Genomic DNA, 13,313 nt, shown 5'->3' on the forward strand with positions numbered 1-13,313 from the left:
CAGTGTGCATTTTGCTGGGGGCTGTGTTGTGCTCTGCAGGTTTGTACCACACATGCTTGAGCCCCTTTCTGCCACGTCCCCACTGAATGGTTCGCTGAGCTAGTTGGATCAGCGCTGAAAGACACTTATGACTGTATGTAGTCTGAGCCTAAAATAATCCCCAAGAGAATCAAGGATGTCACTTTATGATGCTGAAGTGGAATTAAAGAATGAATAGGACTGAGAAGTTAGAGTGATGTATCTGCCAAAAGGATTTTCACCATATCCATCACAGCAGCTGTGCTGACACCTGACCATCCAGGCAGGGGTGCATTAGATGCTGGAGAAGAAAGGCAGCAAATAGCCATTAAATAGTAGCAGTTCTCAGCCCTGGGGGAAGCTGTCTCAAAAGAAGCACTGTCTGTTCAACCCTGTGTTATTAATGATTTGCACAAGAGGGGGGCAATTAGCAGGAGAAGCTCACTGATGATGAAAATAATTCCAGTTAGTGAAGAGCAGGAACTGTAGTGAGAACTCAGGAGGGGGGGCTTGGGGAAGCAGTGGACTGGACAAAGTGAGGATAAATGCAGTTAAATGGAGAATATACCAGAGGAAGGCGGTTGCTAGGAGCAAATGGCTCAAGCCTGGTGCACCATGGTCTGGAGAGCAGAGACCACATGCCAGTTGCCCACTTCTTGACCTAGCATCTTTGTGGCAGATAACAACCTTTCCCTGAGCTGCAGATTCACTCAATTTGCAAGGATTTTTTCACCTTAGTTTTGCTCTGTGTTTTCCTTCCAGGTCCAGGAGTCAAAGGTGACTGAAGCCAAGATTAACGAGGCAAGGGAGCACTACAGGCCTGCAGCCACGCGGGCCTCTCTGTTGTACTTCACCATGAATGATCTCCATGCCATCCATCCCATGTACCAGTTTTCTCTGAAGGTACTGTCCCTGCTCCCATGGCAGCAGGAGGCAGCTGAGCTCCTTCCTTCTCTTACCAAGCATAAAAGTTTTCTCTAGAGGGTATTTGAGAGTATTTGAATAAGAAGGTGATCTAATCCAATTCCTTCTGCTGCTTTGATTTTATGAAAAAAACAATCTTTGTAAGTCTACCTATATTATTATTAGTACGAGTTGTGAGAGTGTTTAGTGATTACTGGGAAACATTTGTCTGATACTTCTTGCAAATGATGAGCAGAGCGCGTTTATCTCTGCCCATGGTGGTAGGAATGGTGTTTTATCAGTGAGCCCGCAAGACCCAGTGATGAGCAGCATGAATGTTGAAGGAAAAGGTCCATCTGTGCTGCATATTGTGTGTGGGCTGGCATCTGTATTTGATTCTGCATTTGCTGGTCATCTCCACCTCAGGTGGTTAGAATGAGATCAGGTTAGATCAGCCTTAATTAGCTTTTCTTTCTTTTCCTTGGTTTCTTTCTAAGCAAGTGAACTGAAGTCACAGTCACAGTGAAAAGTCACTGTCTGACTTAGAGGTGCATTAACAGCCTTTAGTACTAAAAATTCAAGAAGTTTTTTGCAAAGCAGAACTCTACAAGCCATTTGTTATCTCCTCCATATGCACAGCCTTTTTGTCCTGGCAGATCAAGATGAGCAATGGATCTGAAAAAGATCATCTTGGGAAAGAGCCCATAAAGTACTTTTTTCTGTGTATTTTATATATTTATGCACAGAGATTTTGCACAGCGTTTGGAGTCACTTTCTCCCTCAGTTAATCTTGCTTTATATTTGCATTTAATTCTGTATCTGTGATGTCATCAGGGTCATAATGTCTGTGCAGGTATTTCATAAGTTAATGAAAATTGCTGCAACCCTTAGCAATTATTCAAGATCTTGATCTTGAAACAGTCCTGACTTCCCAAATGACACAGTGTTAAAACATTAAATCGCTCTCTAAATACAGTCCTGTCCCGCTGCAACCACAACACCGGGGATTTATTGCCACCTTTTGTACAAAAGGCAAATCATGCCCACTTCCATTTGTCCGAGACAAGAACAGCTCAAACAGCTGGGGCTAAGGAGCCTAGATGCTTCCTACAGTACGGTTGCCAAAACCTTTAAGATAGTCAACAGCATGGTGTGACCCCAGACCTGGCATCTGCATATGGTTGGTATAGATATTATGTACGTGACCTGAATGCTCACCGCCTGTCAGTGTGAGCCCACACGCACGCTTAGCTACAGTTTGGAGGAGCCCTCACATGGGCTGTGTTCTTGCTCTTCTCACAATGTCATCCAGTCATCAGACAAAAGAGGGGGACTCCAACCTTTTCTACAAGGGTCTTAGACTAGAAATCCAGATGGGATTTGTGGGCATCTTACCAGCTGGCAGGCTCAACTGCAGGCATGCTCATGGTGGCAGTATGGACGCCCAATGGGGATGATGTTGGGAGAGAGCCCACTTCTTGCCCTGTGCTCCTAAAATAAATGCAGAACAGACATAGCCAGAGGGGCTGTGCTCCAAAGGCCTTGCTGGTTTTTTTTTTTTCTTGTCAACCTAGAATATCCTCTGCTCAGCAAAGTGTCACTCTGTAGTGTGTGGACACATTACGTACAGAGCTGGAAATGGTGTCCCTCCTTTGGAGAACATTCCAACCTGGAGCTGTTTCTACTAGAACACCTGGAGAACATTTCCAACATGACAAGTTGATGGCAATGTAATTATCACTGGTCCTAGTGAAGGGGCTGAACGTCCTACTTGCCACGTGGCAGCAGAGCCCAGCAGGAAGGCAGCAGCTTTTCTGGGAATGGTCGTGTTTCCAAGTTTCTTGGCTAGCTTTGAGATACTGGCTTTCCCCTTTTATGGCAAGTATGAGTGGGCTGAGACTCCACTTGCCGCAATGGAGGAGCAAAATCTTTGGAGTGAAATATACGCCCAGTGGTGAATTCATAGCTCCTGTCTTTGGTTCATGTTTGAGCTTCATGTGATCAGTTGTTTTCTGCTCCTTGGCTGGTGGGAAGGGGGGCTTCTCTCAAACCATCTCCTTTATCCTGGAAGCTCCTTAGGCAGAACCCCTCTTTCTGTGTCCTGTTTGTTCTGCCCAAGACAGTGGGGCTGTCTTGGCCCCTGCACAGCTTCTAAGGACCTGCTGCAGTAAAAATGGTTCTGGCCAGCAGAGCCTCTGGTTATTTATTGAAGAGTTCCATTTTTATGTTTTAATGGATGGAAAACACTTTTTGTTACAGGAGAAAGGTGTTTTGGGGAATGGAGGGTTAAATGAGATGGCATTGTAATCGAGTAGTTCTTCTAAATGGTTTCTTACATTGCCAAGTGACCTGGAAAAAGTAATTGAGAGGAGAATACAGTATTTTGAGCCACATCCACAAAGAAGCTTTTCTTTTCGTTATCTACGACTCATATGCTGAAATAATTTTACCAGGAAAATGTACAGATATCTTTCATGCAAGGGTGCCCTTTGAAAGATTAATTCCCTATATATACATGGTAGATACAGGAATGTCTGAAGTTTCACCTTTAATCTACCTCATCTGTATTTTGTTTGTTTTATGTTTTCCAGTTAACATTAGTAATGTGTATAAATACATACATAATTATTTGGTGAAATGTTTTTATCTAATAAATTTTGATGACAGATCATAAAACATTGTGTAAAGATACACAGAGATGATTTTAAAATACTTACAACACAGCTAAAAGCCCATTATAAATTAGCGAACTCAAGATTTATATGCGACTCCACAGCATGTTTTAACACTATTTAAAGAAATGTAAGCAGGAAAATCCATTCTGCAGTTACTTAATAATGCAGTAGGTATCAATGTTACTTTAATTTGTTGAGGCATCGTTCTCCCTTTGTAGAGCCTTAAACATAGTGCTGTCAACATAGCCATGGCTCGTCTGGTTGGTGTTATTAATTTGTATTGGCCTGGTTATTTCCTATTAACTTTGTCCCAGTGTATCAAGTCTTTGCATTGCTAATCAGGACATAGGCTTTTTTTTTTTTTTTTTTTTTTTTTCCCAGTTTCACCTGATAATTTGCAAATGGGTTTTCTTCAGTCTGTTCTGGAAGTTTCTAAGTCTTTTTTTTATTATTTATTTATTTTGTTATTTTTTGAAAATAAATTTAGATCAGAATGTTTTTGCAAGAATCCTTATTATCTTATATAACAGCATCCTTCTTGATGCATGCACCCACTCCCAAGGGGAATTTACTGGTTGATTAATCCCACTTCCACATGGTGAAGGCCCGCCTGCCCTTCTCACCCAGTCCTTCATTGAATCCAGGCAGTAAAATACTCCTTGGACATTTTTGTATGTATGGGAATTGCTTTTTCTAAGTTCCAACAACGTTTGTGAAACGAGAGGTATGCTTTCCTCTGGGAACACCAGAATCTTTGGCTCAATGTTTGTAGAGAAAGTGGGGTGTGTGATCCCTCTGAGAGAACATACTTGGTCTGAGAAATGTTTCCTATACTCATTGTGTCTTAATTCAGTCTGCCTGTCTCCACACTACTTTGTTAAGCCCAAGCGATCACAGTGTCATGGGGTTTGTCATCAATGTCTGTCTGTTCACGAAAAGGCACCTACAAGCAGACACAGAGACTGGTCTGTGGACGTTTCACCTGCCTCCTGAGGCTGTGGGCCGGGTGGGATTGCTTTGGTTGTGGCTGCAGAGATCGAGTGTCTGAGGTGGCTTCACTTATTGCAGCACTTCAGGTGATCCACACAAAGAGCGTCTCGAAGCCATCGCAGTCTTTCTGTCTCCTCACCTAGGCATTCAGGATTGTGTTCCAGAAAGCCATGGAGAGGGCATCTCCAGATGAGAACCTCAAAGTGCGAGTGCTGAACCTCATTGACAGCATTACATTCTCCGTGTTCCAGTACACAACCCGGGGGCTGTTTGAGTGTGATAAGTTGACCTACACTGCTCAAGTCACCTTCCAGGTAAACGCCACTGTTGCATGCCATTTGTATGCAATGATTTATTTTACTGGCAAAGACAGCAGCATGTGGAGAAGGCCCACGCTGTCACAGCCATGGCCTTCAGCATCAGAGCAGCAAATACAAGGGTTGTGGAACTGATTTCCTTCTCTGCCTGTCTTGCTGATAACAGTCACAGATGCTCTGTTTGATTTGCATTACGCTGACAAACAGTTGTTTGAGAGAGACATACCTGCTTGCAGAGCCTGAAGAACAGAAAAGGAAGCTGGTCTTCGAGTCTGATTGTTTTTTCCAAAAGAAATACATGCTACATAGCTGCTATTTTTTTTTTGTCTAGTGTGATACTATAATTTTTAGTCTACAATTTGAGCAAGGAGACATTTGTATACCTCTATGCTGAAATCAAATTCAGACAGTAAACAGCTCTTGGCATTATGTTATGAAGTTGTTACTAAGTTTATGCAGTGAATGACTACTTAAATGCCCTGACATGTAGAATGCAGACATGAACCAAATTTGAGCTGCACAAATACTGTACAGGTCTGCCAGTGATTGCCATGATCTTTTTTTTTTTTTAATTCTACATAGCAAAATACTGTGTGTAAAAGGAAAAGTAAATATATATGTGAATGGATCTAACAATATATTTAGTTAATAAATTGTCTGCGTGTAAAAAGTCAACTTATTTTTTACAGTCAGGCTTAATTCTGAACCAAAAGACACCTAAATTTTCGAATATATTTGTCTGAATAAATTTAAATAATTTATTAATAAGTGTAAGTATATATATAATACTTATATAATAAGTTTAAGTGTTATATATATTATATAAGTAGCACACATTACTGCATCATGCTTTGAAAATAGCTTTGAAAATAGACATCACTTCAGCATGTCAGGAAAACCAACATTCACAGTTACAGTGCATGGAGGAAGTTGGATGATGAGACCCAGGATTCTCCCGTATAAAAAAGTAGTTGGCTATTGAACTGAGTAGCTCATTACCATTGTTGGTGGAGGAGATGCCAGGCATGCATCTGAAGCCGTTGCCCTGTAGGCAATAATGAGGTACAGTCTAGCATTTGTGACAAGGAAATGAGAAATTCACCATTCCAGCACTGCTCTTTTTCCTCCCAGAAATTGCGTTCAGGATTTTTGGACTTTGTCTCTGACATTTTGGCAGTCTGGCAGTACACTTGGAATGGCGGTTCCAGCTGGGATCATGAACCCACAAGGCTCTCCAGAATTACCTTGAGCATTTTTCTGGCAGTCTTACTCCACGTGGTCCCCAGAGACACCATTGGTGCTAAAAACACTGGGAGTAGCTGAATGGCCGGATGCTCTCCAGCTCTCTGTTGTCTGAGACCTCAGGGACCTGCTTATTCTCTTGGTGCACGTAGTGTGAGGCTTTTGTTAGCACTCTCTCATACTGGAGTATGTCTCCAGCTAATTTCAAAATTGAACAAGATGGTGAGAGATGGGCAAGACCTTGGTAGCATACCCTAAGGATTCATGCTGTGGTTCCTTGCAGGAGTTATCTGTTCTTTAGCTGCAGATATCAAGTACAGGGACTGCAGCACATCCTCCAACCTGTGTCTCTGCCAGCAGTGTGAACCTAAACTACAGCCTTTGCCACGTAGTTTTCCTATATATTGACCTTCTTATGTTGCCAGTCTTTATGATTATTCTGGGTTCTCTTTTGGGGAAACCCAGAGCATCTGTAGGGTTTGTTTCATCACACCCCTCCAACATTGGGCACTGTGTACTTTTTAGCTGCGCATTTGACAGCTCCATGAGTTGAATTATTAATCTGATAAGAGTACATCACTGCTTTGTATCCTGACTGCTCAAGGATATCTTGTTTGTTTGAAATTACAGATACTACTGATGAGTAAAGAAATCAACGCAGTAGAACTGGATTTCCTACTAAGATACCCAGCACAGACCAGAGTCACAAGCCCTGTGGAGTTCCTGTCTAATTACTCCTGGGGAGGAATCAAGGTACCTTTCATTTGAGCTGTGTGAAATCAGCATTCCTTGTCTCTTCTGAGGGCCTTTCAGCAGCCATCAGATCAGACCTTATAGCATCGGGTGAGCAAAGTTCTGACCATACATAAGAAGCAGCACAAAAATGCCACAGAAATGGAGAGTTCTGTAGGTACCTACAGTTAGGTAAAAGATACTTTTAGGTAAAAGATCAATTTTGTGGGCTCTTTGTGACCCTACTCCTGATGTGTGTCCCCAAGAAGGTGATTTTTCCCATTGAGATTTAGGCTTTTCTCTTTGTAAGACAGGAATGAGAATGTCCTCTGGGTGTTGTGGTTACAGATTATAAAGGACATTGACATATTCACTGTATGTGGGAGGAGGTGAGACTTAAAGGCATATATGACCATCTGCAGAGATGTCCTAGGACAGAGCAGTGCCAGGTGATAGACCCTCTACAAAAAATGCTATCATGGCAGTGAGGCAGTCTAACAACTGCCATGTGTTTTGGAGCAAGAGCTGAGGAAGAGCATCCTAGAGAGATGTGCGTTATCCCAACTTTGCACCCATTTTTCAACAAATGTGAATTGTGCTGGATTTGGACCTGATTCAGCAGGGTATGATTTGTTTCATGGAAGGGATAGGAATATTCTTCAAGTTACATGTGTTTGTTCACACCTTGTCTGAGATTGTACCTTTGTTTTATTGTGACATCTGATCATTCTCTGACCCAGGGACAGAGCTCTAAGTTCAGGCAACAGTTCAGAAATCAAATGGAGCTGATGTTGCTAGTCCAGGTCACCCACAGAGATTTCAAATGGTGGTGAGGAAATATTCATGCCAAACATGTCTGCTCTGACCAGGAATTACCATCTCTGCCTCTTACCAGCAGTGAAGATGGAGCCTCTGCCTCATTCTGCAAACAGAAGCAAGCGAGCTCATCTTGAAAATGTCACAATCACATTTTCAGCCATAAAATAAACTTGTAACTTCTTGCTAAACCAGTCTTATTCATCCTCTCAAAGATGTACTTCCATAATAATGGAGAATTTAAAAAAAAATCTACACCCTTTCTTTAATCATCTTTTTGTTTACTATTGGTGTTTTGCTGTTCAGACAGCAGCAGCTTTCTTTTTGTTACCCCTTTGAAGACAAATTAAATGAACACTTAGGGTCAACACACATAATTAGGGAAGCTCAGCCACCAATCCCATGCTTTGCAATAGTGTATTTTTTCTTTGGACTGTGTGATGTTTATAGATCGTACCTGCACATACATGTTATTGTTTGAAATCTCAGGCTTTCTCAACTCTGCTCTGTCATGCTCATGTTCAGCATGGGGATATAAAGCATGAAGTCTGTATTCCAGTTCCTCGAGTCCTACTGAGTTGGAATTCTTTACTGACTGAAAGGGTTCTGCACTGCAAAGCTTCTTTCTACTTCAGTCTTATAAGCTTCTTCTGGAAGGTGAACTTACTTCCACCATATATTGCACGGGTTTCAGGCTCTGATTCTCCTTTTGGAGATCCTTTTGTGCATCGTAGAAAACACTATACTGTTGTAGTGCACAAGGATGCCTTTACCAGCCCTGCCTGAAGGTGATACACTCTCCAAGCAGACACCTCTATTTGCAGCGAGTTTTCTGCTTTGTGAGATGATCCTTTCTGTGCCAGCCAACTCCATTCCACACGTGGGTAGAATGGCCTTTCATGTACCCCTGTGCTCCATCATGATTGCTGCAACTGCCTCACTACTGTGATGATGTTGGTACAGTCAGGTCAGGCTTATAAACACCAGAAGGAACATCAACTCCCTATCATTCATTCTTCAGAATTTATTCTTGCCATTCTTGTGTATTTGACATATCCAGGAGAAAGAGTGTTAAAGTGCATAGCATACTGTGTCTGAGCTGGCCATGAGACTAGTGGTAAGGAGCTCATACTCATCAGAGCTCAAACAGTGTCAGTGCATCACTGCACAAGGTCGTCTTCTTTTCCATCAGCTGCATGCCCCAGCTTTGTTGCCAGCAGCAGCCTGCACTCCACTATCTTTCACCCATCCTTCCAAAACTGATGTGGTGTTGGGTAGCTATCACTCAGTCGCTATGTGTGGGGAGTTGCTGGAGAATTATCCTGAGACAGGCAGAAATTGAGAGGGAGCATAAAAGTGGACTGCCGCCTGAAGCTGCATTGCAGTAGCTGGTTTTCTTTGAGCTGAGCCCTTCCCACTCAGCTTCCTCTCTCCTTTTGAGTCTCTTGGGGTTTGTGGTTGAGACAGAAACTGTGCGATACCAAGAAGAAGCTGCTCTGCACACCCTTTTGCTGAGCTGTGAGATGGCAGGATGTGAATGCGTCCAAGAAGGCTCCAAGAATGAGATGTCTCCAGCCTCACTGTGCATATGCTGTCCCCATGAACTGCACATCTCGAGGAGCTGCAGCCACTGGTCAATGATCTGCCCTAATTTAACATATTTCAGGATTTCTGGATAATGAATTCTTCATTATTGGCTACTGAATACTCTTCAGATTGTCTTTTGTGATGATTGTTTGCAATATTGATTCTACTATAAATAATACAGCTGGTGTCAACTTTATTAGTGTTTATGTTCTATTAATGTGTGTTGGTTTATTAGCCTTTGAGTTTTTGGCAACTCCAGCTACTTGAGGCATAGTTTTAGTACAATCACATTTTGTCACAGACTGCTATAATTAGGTTAATTAGTCATGGCTTCTATACAGCTTATTAGCAGGCAAAAATCTCCTTTTCTTTTATCAGAAAGATTAAGTGCTGTAATAAATTGTTTCTTCAACAAAGCTTGAGCAAAGTACATTTCAGATTCATATTTCAAATTTGAAGTGGAATTTAGCATTCTGTATAATTTTTTCAGAGGAACATTGAAAATGCTCCTGCGCAAAACACTGCATTTGCCAGAGGTATCAGGCCAAGATAGCTGTGCCAAAAGAAATCAATATTGATATTTGTGGCCCATTCTGTGCCTCCAATTTTGGGCACATTAACCTCAAAGAAAACCTCATTAAATGTTGAGGACTCTGGGCATACAAACAGCCTTGTGTAACTTGGCTGATTATTTCTTATTGTTGTTTGATTAATAATATATACAGGCTAACAGAGCTCTGCAGTTGTGCAGCAGTTTTCAGCTCATACTTGCTCAGTTGACACACATTTGCGGTTTCATCTTCCAGCTTCTTTTAAGTTCAGCAAAAAGTTTCCCAGAGCTTTGTGCTGTAACATTTGTGCCAGGGAAGCTCAATATTTACTACTGAATGAAGAAATCCACGTACCTGTCTAGAAGGGCTCAGTTTTCAGGGAAAGGTAGTATCTTTTATTAGATCTGCTGATATACTTGGAAAAATAGGTAAGTTGCAAGCTTTTTAGTGCTTCCTTAAGCCTGGCACAGGAACTGAATTCAAACTAAGTACAGGTTGAGAAAAAGCTGCTCTGAGCTTAACTCAATTCAGTTCCTCAGTCAGCCTTTATGGGAGAAGATAATTCCTGTGGAGCCCTTGTGGAGGCACATTTGTTAGCTCTGGAGCAAGGGGAGAGGTTAGCAAAGGACACAGTTGTCAGCCTCGGTGCAAATACTGCCTCTGGCTTGTGGAAAGGTTAGTTAAGAGCAGGATAGGGAGAAAACTATGCCACTGAGTGAAACTAGTACCTTTACAGAGTCCCTGAATTACGTGTTCCATAGTGTTGGTCGTTTCGGTTACCACTATTGCAAGTATTTAATAGTGATCCCTTGAGAAGTCAGAAGTATTCTTTTACTGAGGTTTTCTCTCTTTTTTCAGTTTCCTTTATTACGACACATTATAATTGCTTCACCTGCTGTGTTCCCTGTTCTTAGCTTGGAAGTTGTGGTTTCTGTTGGTACTTCTGAAGAAGTTTTCTTCTCTGCATGCAAGCTTGTCTGTTTCTTCTGACTGTTGGTCACCTTTACGCGTAAATGTATGGCCACACCTTAGACCACAAAGATACAATGCTGCTACTGCTTGAACTGCATAGGACATCAGGCCAGAAATGTGTGCAAGGGACCACTTTCTTTTTTTTTTTTTTTTTTTTTAAGATTGAACTTAAAACAGAATCAGTGTAGAGGTGGTCCTTTGTAGGTTTTTCCCCATTTTTTCTCCCTTTGTTGGAAAATCTCCAGTGCCAAAAGATCATGGAATCACAGAATGATTGAGGATGGAAGGGATCCGGAAGGATCCTCCGGAAGCCGTCTGGTCCAACTCCCTGCACAGGCAGGGCCACCTAGAGCAGGCTGCACAGAACCATGTCCAGGTGGCTTTTGAAGATCTCCAAGGAGGGAAACTCAACTTCCTCTGTGTACAACCTGAAGCTGAAAGTATTGTTACCTGTATGGGAGATGAGGATTGTCTGAAATGATGCACTGGGGTCCCTTCAACCCAGAGCAGCATGTAGAGCTGCTCTTCATTTGTCCAGAGGGCAGTCAGCTCATGCCATGGTTCTGCTCTGAGCATGGATACAGAAATGGCATCATCAGGTTGTGTGTGTCCATGTGGCCCTTGCTTTTGTGGTTGTCTTGGCTGCAACTAGCCCTTTTTAGGAGACCGGGGTGGGTCTCAGGCCACTGAGACTAGCTCAGGGTTGGTGAATGGATTTCTCTGTGTCCCCTGATGCTCTGTGCTGCAAACTTCTCCCATGCTCCAGCTCCTCCCTTTGTGCAGTTCCCTTCCTGTGGAGCCATGTCCGCATTGACCCCATGGCTTTGTGCCTCCTGCAGAACCATTGCCTGTGATTAACTGTGTGTGCATCTGGCTCCTGCCTCGGCAGCCTGTTCCCTCAGGCTGGATAGAGGCAGCACTGGATCTCCTTTACACAAATGAACATTTCCCGAGTCTGATTTTCTTTGTGATATTTTCTGCAGCGCATCCTCATTGCTGAATGCAGATGTGTCCCATAGGATAAGTGAAGCTAGTTAATATACAGCAAGAATACACCTGGCCAGCTTGGATTACTTCTTCATCCCAATCATTTCCCTCATCTTTTTCTGAAGAGGAAGAATTTTCATTATGTAGATATGAAAACGCTACTGAAAGGGCATTGTTTAATAATGTGATGTTGAATAATGAGCTCTAAATACTGAATTCAGCTTTCGAGGAGGAGAACAGCAGTAGACAAAGTAGTGTATTAACTCCATATTTATAATTTTGCAGAATGTGGATGATAAGATTTTGTGTGTGGCTTATGAGAAAAAATACCATCTCATATATTTTACATTTAAGAAAACTGGATTTTCCTGACAAAAGAACAGAAAACTCTCTTCCAACTTTCACTTTATATAGTTTTCAGACACTGAAATTTTTCATTCTCGTCAAAGATTCATTGTGATACAATCTGCTGCATATATTGTGTTCTTTTCACATAAGCAAGGTCCTTTGATCAGGCTGGTCAAATATGAAAGACTTGCAGCTCACGGCTTCCTATGTACATTCAAAATTATTATTATGCCAGAGAATCATAGTCTTAATTAAATCTCTTCCATTAACTCAGTTAACTCAGTTCTTTAGATGTACAGCCTTTTAGTGCATCTTTGATAGAAAACATCGATTATGACACTCCAATGTGCATTTATCTGCTCTCATCTATAAGTTTCCTAAGGACATTCATCTGTCCTCACCAGCACTCAAGTCTCGGAGAAATATTCACAGCATCTCAGAATACTACTTGAGATCCTTCTGTCTTCTGTTTCCTTTTCTTTTTTAACCTGCTGGCTAATGATCTGATATTTATCTGAGATACAGCAGAGATTTTGATCTCATCAAATATTTAAAGACGTACTTTGTTGGTTTGATTGCAGAATGGAAATTGAGTTTTTCTGGATGTCTCTATGGCCGTGTCCTTCACTTGCAGTGCACCCTGCCATGACTTTGAGCCTGCCCTTAGTTGGTCATTTTGAATGTTAAAGTCCTTGCTCCCTCTAAATGGAATGGAAGAGATATCTTTTAGATATCAAATATCTTTTTTTTTTTTTTAGATGTTATGTATCTTTTAATGTCATATTGCTTTGCTTGAAAGATAGGAAAAAAAATATAATCAGTTGCAGTGCACTCCTGAAAAGATTCGAGTAAGCTGTGGTCCCAAGAGTGACTGCAGAGAGCAGAGCTCTGCTAGCAATGAAGGGGTGCAAGCAGTCATCCCACTTTGGACCCAATATATTGTGCCTAGATATGTAAGATGTGTTTAGAAGGGCAATGAAGGCAGATGGCTGGGATTTGGCTCCTCTTTATAAGTTCATCTCTTTAAATCTACATCTTCTGTAAAGGACCTGTTTGAGCTCCTTATTTCTGTAACATGGTAGAGCTCGTAACTGTTTCCTTTGCATGGCAGTGTTGAGGCACTAAGTGTCTGAGGCATAGTTCAGCTGACCTCTGACATCTCTAGACCCATCTCT

At 42.0% G+C, this 13,313-nt stretch overlaps 1 protein-coding gene across 6 annotated transcripts in view; it reads left to right on the forward strand.

Annotated features, from left to right (window-relative positions):
• The window catches only part of DNAH9 (dynein axonemal heavy chain 9), a 220,124-nt gene that overhangs the window by 127,523 nt on the left and 79,288 nt on the right, over window positions 1-13,313 (forward strand). For all 6 annotated transcript variants that reach the window (XM_083804841.1, XM_083804842.1, XM_083804844.1 and 3 more), the window contains 3 exons: window positions 781-921; window positions 4,730-4,900; window positions 6,776-6,898. In XM_083804841.1, coding sequence (XP_083660967.1) covers window positions 781-921; window positions 4,730-4,900; window positions 6,776-6,898 — 435 coding nt within the window. The remainder of the gene's footprint in view (window positions 1-780; window positions 922-4,729; window positions 4,901-6,775; window positions 6,899-13,313) is intronic.

This window comes from Anser anser (genome assembly GCF_964211835.1).
Source record: "Anser anser genome assembly, chromosome: 19".
In the NCBI taxonomy this organism is placed as follows: domain Eukaryota; kingdom Metazoa; phylum Chordata; class Aves; order Anseriformes; family Anatidae; genus Anser; species Anser anser.